Here is a 13,159-nt window from a genome sequence, read left to right as displayed (position 1 = left end):
GTCTGACCTTGAAGAAGTGCTGGCCTTTGTCCAACAACAAATAATGACTAATGGACAAATGCAAGGTTATCGGTGGCTACATCTTCGTGCGGTTCAACATGGATTGTGGTGTCACAAGACACTGTGAGACATTTGATCAAATTGTTTGACCCAGAAGGTGTGGAACTGAGACGAGCACGACGGTTGAGAAGACGTTAGTACAATTGCAGAGGACCAAATGCACTCTGGCTACGATAAACTAAAACCTTATGGCATTGCTATCAGTGGCTGTATAGATGGTTTTAGCCGACATGTTTTATGGATGGAGGCTTATACCACGAACAATGACCCCAAATTGATTGCAAGTTACTACTTGAAAACAGTTTCATGCGTCAACGGATGTCCAGAGAGGATACGTGCCGACAGAGGCACAGAAAACATTTGTGTTGAACAAATACAGATATTTCTGCAGCAAAACCACACAGACAGTTTTGCAGGGGACAAAAGTTTCCTTTACAGAAGAAGTACATCCAACCAGCGCATAGAAAGCTGGTGGTCGACCCTCGGCAAACAGAGTGCACAGTTTTGGATGAACTTACTTCAAACCTTTCTGGATGATGGTCACTTTACAGGAGACTTCTTGGATAAAAGCCTCATCCAATTCTGCTTTCTTAATCTTATTCAGGTAGAAGTGTTCACTGGTTCACTGTAATGTTTTTGTTTTAAATAGTATTAAAAGCAAATCTGTAAAAAGTATTAAAAGCAAATCTGCTGGTATGTTTACTAGAAATAATAAAAGCTCTTCTTTTATATATGATTTTATCAATGTACATAACAGCACCTTCTCAGCACATAAGCATCAAGCACATAAGCTTTTATGTAAAATGGTTGAAATTACTTGGGAATCTGTTCCCCTACACTTCCTTGGGTATAGTTTCAGAAATTAGTTTTATCCATTAATTAATAATTTTACAATATATTGGGGAATCATTTCACATGCAGAATAAAAATGTTTTGGAATTGCTATTTTGTTCTTGTTGCTTAGAGGTCACTTTCTATATCTGCTGATTAATATATGCCTTATCTTTAGCAAAAGCAACTATTAGATATTTAGTTTCATACATTTATACTGTGTCGTTTTTATGCAGGATGACCTTGATGATGTTGTGAACACATGGAACTCACACAAAATCCGGGCAGGTGGAGGTGCAGTATCGGGTCGACCAGTGGTGATGTACTCATTTCCAGAGCTGCACAGGGCTGAGGATAGACTCAAACCTGTTTCTATGGATGAGGTCACTGTGTGTATGGAAGAGTGTAAACCAAAAGGCCAATATCCCTGTGATGAAACAGTCTTTGAACTTTGTTGTCTGCTTATGGTAGAAAACAACTGGGATCCACTTATTGCCGCTGATTTGTACATAAGGTTAAGAAAAGAAATACTTCAAAGTGTTTAGCCACCTTCAGTGCGCATAAAGATAATTTATAAAGTGTTGCTGTTTATCTCGATCATGCCATTTGATAGTTTTTGCAATGTCTGATAGGTGCCCTCTAAACAGGACTTCCTGCACTGCATTTAATTAAAGACATACTGTGTGCAAGCAAACATAACATTTTCGACATCATTCTGCCAGAACATGAAAGTTTATTGCTGTCATAATTTTATTGTAGAGTTCTGATTTGACCTGACATTAGTCTTCAAGCTGTTACTGTGCTGATAAAAGTAAAACATACAGTTTTGTTGACATGTTTTCATTTCCCAATCCATAGTTTGTTTTGCTTTCACACTGTCATTTGAAGAAACAACGCTGATGCAAAGTTAATTATTGTTCTATGATAATCAGTTATGTACCAAATGTCAATATTTTTAAATGGGTATGCATTATGATTATGGAAAAATATTTTCTTTTTTCAAACACAATGCTGTTCTGTTAAACTAAAGATATTGACAATGTATGGTTGAGATGTGAACAAAATGGCAGTACAGCAAAAATTACGTCATAAATTGAACACATGAAAACCAGTTCTTTGTGAAATACAAATGAACTTCATTGTTTTGTTTACCAAGAGTTTGCATAGTAGAGTTGATACCAGATATTTATGATTAAAGTTGATTAATGTAAAAAAAATATATATAATAAAAAAATAAATGATTAAAAAGGTCATGTGCAATTTTTTTCTCACTGTCTGACGTTATAAGACAAAACTTTTCCTACTTTTGAAGGTTTTGTTTGCTCTTCCTTTGAGAATGATCAGACAGGAAAGCCAGTAATGAAGCTACACAGCACAGGTCATCAGTCCGGGGCTTGAACCTGTGATGTCCACATTCAGGACTGAGGCCTCCATACATGGGTTGTGCTTTTCCACCGCACCACCCCAACGTTTCTTGTTTTAAGTTAGTTAGAATGAGCAAAATTGCATTTGCTAAATTCCAAAAAACATGAGAACATTTTTAGAGCGTTTTTGTGACTTCCTTCAAATGCAACAGTTTATATATTTTTTAGTAATTATCAGGGATAACTGTCTTTTAATGCATTTAGACTATAGCTTTTAGACCTGCTCAAATGGAAAATGAGCTTAATCAACACATTGAAAACCATACCAGGAAAGTATTGGGTAAAGTAACATTTTATTAGCAAAAAGGTTTTTTGCTAATCCCAATAATATGGCCATGACAGTGACCCAACTTTTAATACAAACTTTCAGATTGAATATAACCTTCTGTTATACATCAGTAACTAAGTACAAAAGATCATGAACACTGTTGCTCTTGTGGAATCAAAAATAACCTGCAGAGATAGAACAAATGCTAATTGTTGATAAAATACACATACAAAAAATCCATAACTTGTTGACAACAAGGAGATTTGTACATGTGTTGGGTCAATACCTCATTTTAGAACATGACAATTTTGCTTGAGGATGATCAAATAACCTCAGCTTTTGCACTGCATTGTATAGTTTCTAGTTATAACACCAGGAACAAGTAGATTTCTTCAAAAACACATTGAAATAATTACATAGCTTGATTGATAGATGAACAGCATATATGCTTAGAATCAGTGACATTTATAAAATAAAGGAAAATGGTGAAAATGCTTTTTTATAACTTTCAATTGTACATTTATATTCAACAGCAAATACAAAAGACTAACACCTTAACCTTCCTTAACCGATGTATGGTGTGAAGAGGAAAAACATGTTCAGTTTTCAGACATGAAAAATTCTTAATAAACTGATCCATCTTCACCATTTGCAAGTTTTGACACATTGTATAACATTTTCAATATAAATTTGTTACTTGTTTTATTCCACATGTATTCAAGACCCAATTACTAAATAACAAATGAATTTATAAGTCTTACTCTTTACCAAAAGAGTATGTGATTTAACTAAACTGTCACTTAATATGTGTTCCATTATAGAAAGCTTAAAAGCCAATTTTGTTATAACTTTATGTCTCTAGCAATATTTTTCTTGTTACTACAGAAGGTTTCTATCCAGCAGTTGGAGATGTTAGATTTGGTCAAGATGCCCTTGGATGTAGTAATAAACAGTTGTTTTTTTTCATTTGTTTTGTGGCAACTTCATAATGTGAAACTAGGGAGAATAAAAGAAACTTGAATATTTTCAGCTAAAGCTGAGCTACCAACAGAAACGGCTAACTTCCATCAATTGTTTTTAAACAACTATAATTTCTCTCAGTTCAAAATACCTACTCTTTATGTCTCTTTGCAGTTCTGCTTTACTCTGAACATTTCAAAAGTAGTGCATTGCACTATGACTCAAACAATGTCCATTACCCAGACACTGCTTTCAAGAACTGCATTGAATTCAGAGCGAAAATCTGGGAAGTTTTCATAGCTGTCTGCTATTTGCAGAGTACTTCCACATGTGTGTCCCACTGGTCTTCTTGTGAACTCTGTCATATCTTGAAATTCCACAAATATACGGTTTGTTACAATGAGATCAGATCCAGTGCAAAATCTCATAAATTTCTGAAGCTTAATGTCACCCAGCTCTCTTATGAATCTTTTGGGATGATTCTCTACTTCCTTTTGCTTTGGAGTTAAATCTACAGCAAATTTCAGCAGCTGACAGACTTTTTTTGGAAGTTGGTTGCAGGTCTGAGAACAGCTTGGTCAGTGCCTCTGGGCTGAGGGACAGATGTGGGTGGATGATCTCCCTCCAGCAGTCAACGACGAACATTGGCTTTTGGACGAGCTCTTTGTGAGCGATTTCATCAAGGGTTGTAGGAGTGATTCTTTTTCTACAGCCATAATTGTCAAGAACTTCCACAAGATCATCAAGGTCAACAGCAGAAAAATCCTTAACTGCCTCCCTCAAAACTTCACATTCTTGGCTGCTCACAAACTGTAGAAAATGTGCTTTAAGATCACTGTAAACATTATTGAAAAGCACTTGTTCAAGAAAAGGGATTGCAATTTTATTTGGAAAATACTGACAGTCTTGGTAACCTTTCAAAAGGATTCGTCCAACTGCCTCCCATTTCTCAGCTGGAAAGTCATGGCGGATGAATGGCACTTTCACTGTTGTACCAAGGATACCATCGCTCATAGAGTTCATTCCAGAAGCAAGAGAGTACATCTCTCAGTATTCCTGAGCCAGTGGCAGATTCTTCTGTGTTGTCTGGAAGTATGCGCTTTACATTCAGTGTTTTTCTCATAATCTCTTCATCAGAGAAAGCAGTAATAAGGTCATGTAAAGTTGTCAGCATAGCGTACAGTGATCATTATTGTGTGGCAGGAAGAGGTGGAGGCTGCACCTGCTGGCAGGGTGATTGCAAGCGGGCCAATAGCGCCAGAGGGCGCCCAGTATAAAAGTAGAGGTGAGCTCCAGTCTGACGTTGTTTTGCTGTTGACACACCACGCTTCCGTGTTGAGCTGTCTGTGCGCTGAGTACAGGAACGGACGGGCGTATTTACCTCCACATTGATTGTGGGTGAGGTGGTTCCTGCAAAAACAGTGCCAACATTTGAGCGTCCCCATTTGGGTGCAAGTGTGGAGAGCTTGCTAATTGGAATCTCGACTGTCACACAACGCTGCTGCTTTGCCTGCACCAAGTCACTGCTTATTTAGCGGTTGCGAGAGAGAGACCGGCTGCCTGGGACACGCCCCCCACCCCCTCTTCCGAAATCGAAACAAGGAGCGGCTGATCGCATTCATTTCGGATTGGATTGGACTGGGTTGCTCATTTTGCTGTGCCGTCGAGCATAGGGATTTTATGGGTTTATTTTGACATTTTTATTTCTTTTATTGCCTGTATTTTTAACAAATTGTCTTTTCTTATTTTTATTTTTTAGACTGCCGGTGGTGCGCTCGGGCCCTGGATGCGGCGTCCCTTTTTGGTGTGACTGTAGTGATCAATACCAATAGGTGGAGGGAATTATAAGGAGTGAGTGACTTCACGGGTGTTTGTTTTGATTTCTTTGCTTTGGAGCCTACCATCCAGGCCCTGGCTGTATCCACCGGTAAGCCTATTTGGATCTGTTTTGTGAATTTTCTTTTTGTTCAGGTACAGGTATTTTTTTACTCTGTCATAATAAATTATTATTGTCTTGAGGCCTGTCTCGCTTTTTTGCAAAACCGGACCTGTGTCCCTTTAATAATTCCTGGGTGAAAACCCCGGGTGGCGTTGTTGGCAACAAACGACATTGTATTGTCCAAATTACAGAACGCCACAATTGCATCTTCTGGATTTGCTGGACTGGGGGGATCAACAAAACCCTCATAGATTAATGTGTCATCTGTATCTTCCTCTGTATCAAGAATGGGACCAAAAGTAATTTCTGAATCATCAAAATGTTCTGAACTATGTTGGACTTCAACAGAATTACTCCTCACTTCCACCACCTGCAATGGATTATTTTCACTGCTACTGCTTTCCAAGACAAATACGACTTCAGATGTGTCACTGTTATCTTCTTCTGGATCCTTTGGCTAAAAATGCTCGTTAAAAAATTTTAAAAACCAGTTAACCGTACACAATCCATAAAAACATGAAAAACACTCTCGGACAAACTACACAATGGACACTCGTTTAAAACCCCAGGACTGATGATCGATAAAAACGAGTTGGTGGCGATGGCGCCGTGCAGAATCCGCCACTGTAAATCACCGGTCCGTTTCTGGCTTTACATGTGGCTGTAATTCATTTACAGCCACATGTAAAGCCTGTGTTGGTTCTCTCGGAGGTTCTCTACCGCTTCGATGAAAGCATTTTTAATGGCGCTGATCATCTTCCACCGAGGCTGCAGTCGGTTTTTCATGGTCGTCAGGACGTTCCTCTCCAGTATCGGCGTCCCTGCCTGCAGGAGAAGGAGGATCATCTCTGGCTTGCTGCAGCCCTTCAGCAGGTCCTTAAAAATCGGCTTCCCCTGGCGTCTAATCGTGACTGGGCTCATGTTTTGGTCCGTGTGTTGGGATTCAGCCCAGAGTTTGTCAAACAGTCTCTTGCAGATGGCCTTGTGTTCCTCTGGAGGGTAGTCCACCTGTCCAGACTTATCAATAATCATGGTGATCACGTCTCTGACCAGGCTCCGCAGGGCTGTTTTTCTCCTCTCCACGTCTTCAGACTCCTGGTCTTCCTCTGACTCGCTGGTGGTCTCCGTTTCTGGTTCATGCTGGTCCAGCTCACCAGGAATCATTCCCTCACAGATAAAATGTTGAGCTGGACAGGAATCTGTGAATCCAGGGAGATGTGAGTTCATTTCCCTTCTTTCCTCTTCATAGCAAACGTGGGAACCTGTGAACTCCTCATTACCGTCATCGTCCAGCACTAAAGATGGCAACGTCCGACTGTCCCACTCGATCACAGAAGGAGTGAAGGCAGATGAGGAATCGTCAGAGCTATCATCAGAAGTGGACTCCGGTTCCGAGTTGTTTTGCAGCAGATTTTCCGTCAACAAAATCTCTGGATCAGACAAGGCGTCAGTGGATGATACTTCATCCATCTCTGACCGCCCTTCTTGTTCCTGTGGACCTTCAGTTGACTGAATCTCTGGTACAGAGTTCTCCACGTCTGCATCATCCAGAGGATCGATCGGCTCAGCGGGTGAGATTAGATCCACATCAGGCTCCTCCCTGTGTAGATCTGTGGTTCCCTGGTCATCTAGAGGAACAACAGCTGCCGTGGTCGTAGTTTTGTTCTTGTCTTTGGCCAGCTGAGCCTCAGCTACACATCCTGTAGCGTCTGAAAGGTCATCAACATCTTCCACCTGGATCTCCATCTTTTTATTCAAAGAGGTTTCCTGTTGTTCCTGGACTATCAGTGGAGCCACCTTTGAGGAACGTTTTCCAGTGACATTTCTGAAAAATGTCCTGATTTTTCCCATCAACCCTCCACTCTTCTTCTGCTCACAAGTTGATCCGTCGGCTGGTTCCTTGACATCCGATCTCTCCGAAACGGTCTGGGTCTCTGCGGTTGGTGAACTCAGTTTACTGGACATGATTGTTGTAAGGTGTGAAGGTGAGATTAAGGTTTTGTGTGAGATCAAGAGGCTCTGAGGAACAACTGCGAAGTGACGTTCAGGGAAAAAGAACGAGCAAATAAAGACCTTGACCTATGACGTCCGTCCACACGTCATAGGCATCAAACCGCCCACACAGCAGCGTCATGTCGTCACGTACGAAGTCACGTTGCACCAGGAGCCACTTTACTGCGCATGTCAGACTATCTGTTTAACTGTTTAAATGATAGTCGGGATAATTCAATAATTTACGAGCGGCAGCCGCCGCAGATCGCCTCTCTTCGCCCGGCGCGACTCCCGCAGCTTTGCGGCGTCCGCAGCCGTCAGGTTTTATTTTTAGCACATCGTGTGAAACTCACACCGCCTCAACCCGCTGCTTTTTAAAAAATTATTATTTCTGAAGGCTTAGTTTGTCAAATGCCGTGATGGAGGAAGCTACAGCTTCATTTTCCTCTGGTTGTGACCAGAATGGGGAGAAATGATTTTATTTGTTCTTTGCCCGCTAAATATAAATGGCGCCATTTATTTTTTTTAATGAAAACGGGACTCGGTTTATCTCAGTGAGAGCTGATGATGTTACCGTGAACAAAATGGCTTTAATATCGCTAGTTAATAGTTAATATCCAACGTTTGGGGCATTTTCTCTCATCTATAGACTCACCTGCATTCAGGGCCGTGCAGAGACCTTTGGAGGGGCCGGGGCTCAAATCTAAAAAATGGCACATTGAACAAAAACACCGTACAACAACATAGCAACAACCATATTGATCAAGAATCTAATTGGATCCTACTATATCATTGCCATCATGTGGGGACAATGCAAAGCAAATCTAGTCTATATTTTCCCCAACAGGTATAAAGTTTCTGTTTCTGCTGCTGACAGTCCTGGAGGTCTGAGCTGATCTGAGACTGTAGCTGGTAAACAGACCAGAGGAGAGAAGGTCAAAGGTTATGAAGTTATGAAATAAGCTAATTTGCTGCTATTTTACTAATGAAGCCCTAATAATATCTATTTAACCTCTAGAACAACTTGGCTGCAGACTGATTTATAGATCCAAAAAGCTCAAAGGGGTTAAAACTATATAATAGTTTGATGTTAAACCTCTGAAGACTGAGATATCAAGGCAAAGAAAACTCAGTAGCTGCTGGTAGGGGCCATTAAAAAATAAAGGATCAAAATCTAATCTAAAACTAAAATCCGCTCAGAACTGACTATTCTCAGAAAAAACTATTCGTAAAATACGAATAGTTTTTCTAAAAATTCTAATATTTTATTAATATAATAAATACTGCATATAACTTTTTAGATTAAACTTTATTCAACGCTGAGGTATTTTTTTGTTTATGAGATCCACGCTAGACTAGCTTCAGGATTAGCTAACATTAGCTCTGGCTGAAAGGTTCTCTGCTCGCTGAAAGTTAGAAAAAAATATATTTGTTCTTTTCTGCATTTTTGGCTTGCCTTTATGTTATAAGAGGACGGCTGTACAGTTTCACTGATTAATCTATAAGCTCATTTTCTATGAAAAACATGGTGTCACAGTACATGTTAGCATGTGGCTAACGTTGTCAGCCACATGCTAACCATGTGGCTGAGTAAAGCACTCAAACAATAACTGGCTTTGTTTATAGTCTGAGTGTAGACTAAACCAAACCACAACAGATTTGGGTTTGTAAATTCAAGTTATTGAAAAAAATTCCCAAGATTATCAACACTGACATAATAAAGACATTATTTACCACACAAGGACATGTTGTGTTTGTTTCTTGCTTGTTCAATAATGAAAATTAAATTTTAAAAACTGCATTCTCTATTAACTTGGGTTGGGTTTTGACAAGTATTAGAATTAGTTTGATGTGCTGAAAAGTGTAACAAAAATGAAAAAAAAAGAGTAAATAAAGGAAACTAGGAACGGAGCAAACAGGAAGAGCAGAGCGATTAGCAAAGTGGGTCAAATTTCAAGTCAACTCAAATCAAGAGCATTTGGTTTTTCCTGTAACTGTTTTTTATCTCTTCATCAACCGTTTCTGGTGCACTTGGGTTAGCAATGCGACACAAGTGGAAAAACGTTACTCTTTTGTCGATGTCATTGCCTCCTGTGTGTTGGGTTTCACTGGGTGTGGTTCTTCCCTGCAGCCTGCGAGCGAGGTTATTTTTTTACCCGTCAACTAGTGGTAGCCTTGGCCACCTCCAAACAAAACGCAATAAAGATGTCGGCGCACAACTCGAACTTTACCTGACAGAAAAGTCCTTTGAGAAATAAAGCCACATACAAGATTTAAAGCCTGTGATTAATGTATTTAAGACCAACTTATACTATTTTATTGAATTTGAGGTTTTAATTTTAGATAGATAAACGTAAGAGTTTTTAAGGCTGCGCAGACATCTTGAAGAAAATCAGTGTTATATCAGCCTCATGAGTTTATATTAATACCCAAAGCTTGAAAAATGCTCTAGCTACTCTTCAAATTCTTAACAGAATGATTAACATTGACGCAAATCTTTAAGCACTCTTATTTATTCACATTATACTCAGAGATAAATACAATGCTACAACATGACGTCGTAATATACAGGAAAAAAAAAGGGGGGGGAATCAGCTGCAGTCAAACTTCACACAATTAGTTCCTTCATAACTTTCAAATATCCACACCAAACAGAAGAACAGAAACAAAACACAATTTCCTTCAAGGCCCCTCTCTCCCATGCCATTAAATATTTATAAAATACTATTTAAATACCCGAAAGGTGCTGAAGGTTTCATTCAACAAAGACATTCAACAGGACGCATAGAGAGATGAATGCCTTGTAGTACAGCGGCGAGTCGGAATGATTTTTTTTCAAAAAGCGCCATCAAACGAGCCTGCTGCACAAATTCAAGTAAAAGTCGACTTACGATGAAGAGCCAGGCTTAAAACCAAACACAAGGAAGGGAAAAAAAGGGACTTTAAAAGCTCTAGATGTTTACACACATATCCATTTTGCCAGTGTTTTTTTAATCATATTGCACTGCTAATCAATAAAATATGACTCTTATTTTTTTCATATCACCTTAATGTGCAGTGATAATCAGGTGAAATAAAGCAGCATCAGTTACAGATTTCAATACAACCTCCCTCCCCCGACTGACCCACATGATTCGTATGGATGAGATAAAGGTTAGAAAAAAAGAAAGAGGAAAAAAAAAGATAAACATCGGAAATAAACAGAACTAAAAAAGAAGAATGCAGCAGAATCCAGTGACTGAACGTCCTCCTCTCGCTGTCGGCGTGACGCGACCGGCCGCTTCGCCCGTTTCAACTTAATTATTTCCTGCTCTGTTTCCATGGCAGCTCAGAGCAGGTCAGGCAGGATGAGCCCCGGAGGTTTCGGCTCCACGCAGTTGATCCAGAAATTGGCGCAGCTGGCGTGGTACTGGTGGCCCCCGTACAGCAGCTTGAAGTTGTCCGTCTCGGAGTTGAAAGCCTGTTAGACAGAAAGGGTGAGGCGCTTAGAGACCCAGATCCACAGGGCGGAGGGTGGGTTCTGTTTTACCGCTACACCCTCGAACGACTCTGAAAGGTAAGGGGATTTCATTTCACACATAAAGCAACCCGGCAACATGAAGGTGGGCCTTCATGTTGGTTTGTCAGCAGAAAGGTGTGAAAGCCAACCAGAAACCAAAGAGACCAACATCATCTGGGGTTAATTCTGTTCAGAATGGAAGCAAGAGCCTTGGCGTAGGACAGAACCCAACCAATAAACCGTCTGATGAAGTGGATCAGAGTGATTTTGAATGTTTTTGCACCGCTTCAATTGAAATTCATCACTTTACAAATACCATATTCCATGTGTTTGTTCAGATATGAGACAACTGAAAATAATGCAACAAATGGATCCTTTAGATCAAAACTCATTAATGTGAAAGAATAGCCTAGTCAAAGTCCAATCTGTGGTGGACCCGTTTAGACCACTCTGGTCCATCTACGAACCTGGATCTGTGTTGGGTGGAAGTGAACTATGGTATAATGCGTATGTGAACGCCAAGCAGACCGGAGACCGCGCCAAAAGCAGGAAGCGGACTACAGCACAGGGCATTCTGGGTAAATATGACCAAAGCAAACGAATGAGTCTACACTAGCCGGTAGAAATGGCTCGTCAACAATTAGAACCACTATAATCTGACGCCATGTTTGTTTACATTTCATGAGGAAGGAAGTCGCTCTAATATCTTCTTCAGATGTTTTGCTGTCGTTTCCTCTGGTGGTTCTTGGTTCAGCGCCACCACAGTGCAGTGCAGTGTGAAAGTGAACCGCACCAGATGAATATGTAATATTTTGGTTCCCCAATCGAACAGTCTACCACTTTACAAAAATTTCAAAAGATCTTGAAATTCTCTGAGTTTTCTCAGAGCAAATTTTCTCGTGAGTCGTCGTCATAAGACACATGTCAGACCTTTCAGATTCTTAATTGTAAAATAAAGTGGAAATCGTTTACTTTTCTCTTCACGTTTATGTCAGCCACAAAAAAATCCCAAGAAAACACAAGTCTGTGTAATGTCACAAAATGTGAAGAACGGAGTGTTTTTCTACTGTTCAGGTAAGGAAGTGAGTCGTGGAGAGCACAACGCACAAGTGCAACACACCTGTTGGTGCGCGGCTCAACGCAACAATTTTGAAATTCTTCTAGCCTTCAAAACTTTAAAAGATAAAGAAAAGAGCATCATATGCAATGAGCTCTGTGGAGGAAGCTGTGGACCTTTAAAATTCATCAGACTGGAATAAAGCAGGACTCTGCTTCAACTCTCAGAATCACGTCGAACCGCATGCTGGGATTAATTAGCCTCTGTACTTAAGCAAGGCACCGGAGATTCAAGCAGAACCTGATTTGTGTCATTTTTAATCCAGTGGTGATCCGCGGTTCTGTAAGCGACCCCGCTGTAAATCAAACACGCACACAGAGGGGAAAGAAAAAACCCTCAGAACTCTCCGATCTGAAGGTCGGAGAGCTTCGTCCCAAGGTCAGTCTGGATGGGGTCGTGTGTTAGCTTAGATCAGTACAAGAACAAAAACACTGGGAATTAAACGCGTTCAGTCGTTTTGTTTTGAATACATACCAATAACTTCTTGCCAGGTTGTGTCTTTTGGGATTAACTCTAAACTTTTTGAAGACTTTTTTTTTTTCTTCAAGTGTGTCCTTTGTAACTTGAACTAAATAAAAACAACCTGAACAATTTAAAACACATCCTTTAATGAGACTAAGATTGAAATCAGTTCAAATTTCTTTCTCCCAATCTACTAGGACAATGTAATTTAACGTACAGTAAATATAATTTTAATATAAGGTATGAAAAATAACCAACCTTTTGACCAACTTACACAAGAAATGTTTCTGACATTTATTTTTTGTTTTTGACACACCCAGCCTCAAATATACTTAAAAATCCCAGTTTTTATATGTATATGAGATTGACATTATAATAATAGTCTATTTTGTGCCCCCCTCCCCTGCTGACAATTTTTGACCCTCACATAATGGCCGCCAACCCCCCCAAAACAAAATCTGAATTCTTATTAGCATAAAATATTGAATGTATTTCTTTTCTAAAGGACGCTAATTGGTAATTAAGGGGTTAACTGTTCAAAAAATGTACATTTGTTTAATATGGTGAGGATTAAATATGCTGGTATGCAATATTTCTAAAACATCAT

The 13,159-nt window shown here is 39.8% G+C and overlaps 1 protein-coding gene across 7 annotated transcripts in view; it reads right to left on the bottom strand.

The window, feature by feature from the left end:
- Window positions 1-9,969: 9,969 nt before the first annotated feature.
- The window catches only part of synrg (synergin, gamma), a 53,893-nt gene continuing 50,703 nt past the window's right edge, over window positions 9,970-13,159 (bottom strand). For all 7 annotated transcript variants that reach the window (XM_028044881.1, XM_028044882.1, XM_028044883.1 and 4 more), the window contains one exon: window positions 9,970-10,934. In XM_028044881.1, the coding sequence (XP_027900682.1) occupies window positions 10,803-10,934 (132 nt within the window). In that variant the 3' untranslated portion in view covers window positions 9,970-10,802. The remainder of the gene's footprint in view (window positions 10,935-13,159) is intronic.

This window comes from Xiphophorus couchianus, chromosome 18 (assembly GCF_001444195.1).
Source record: "Xiphophorus couchianus chromosome 18, X_couchianus-1.0, whole genome shotgun sequence".
NCBI lineage: Eukaryota > Metazoa > Chordata > Actinopteri > Cyprinodontiformes > Poeciliidae > Xiphophorus > Xiphophorus couchianus.
This window is presented reverse-complemented; position numbering and strand designations above follow the sequence as displayed.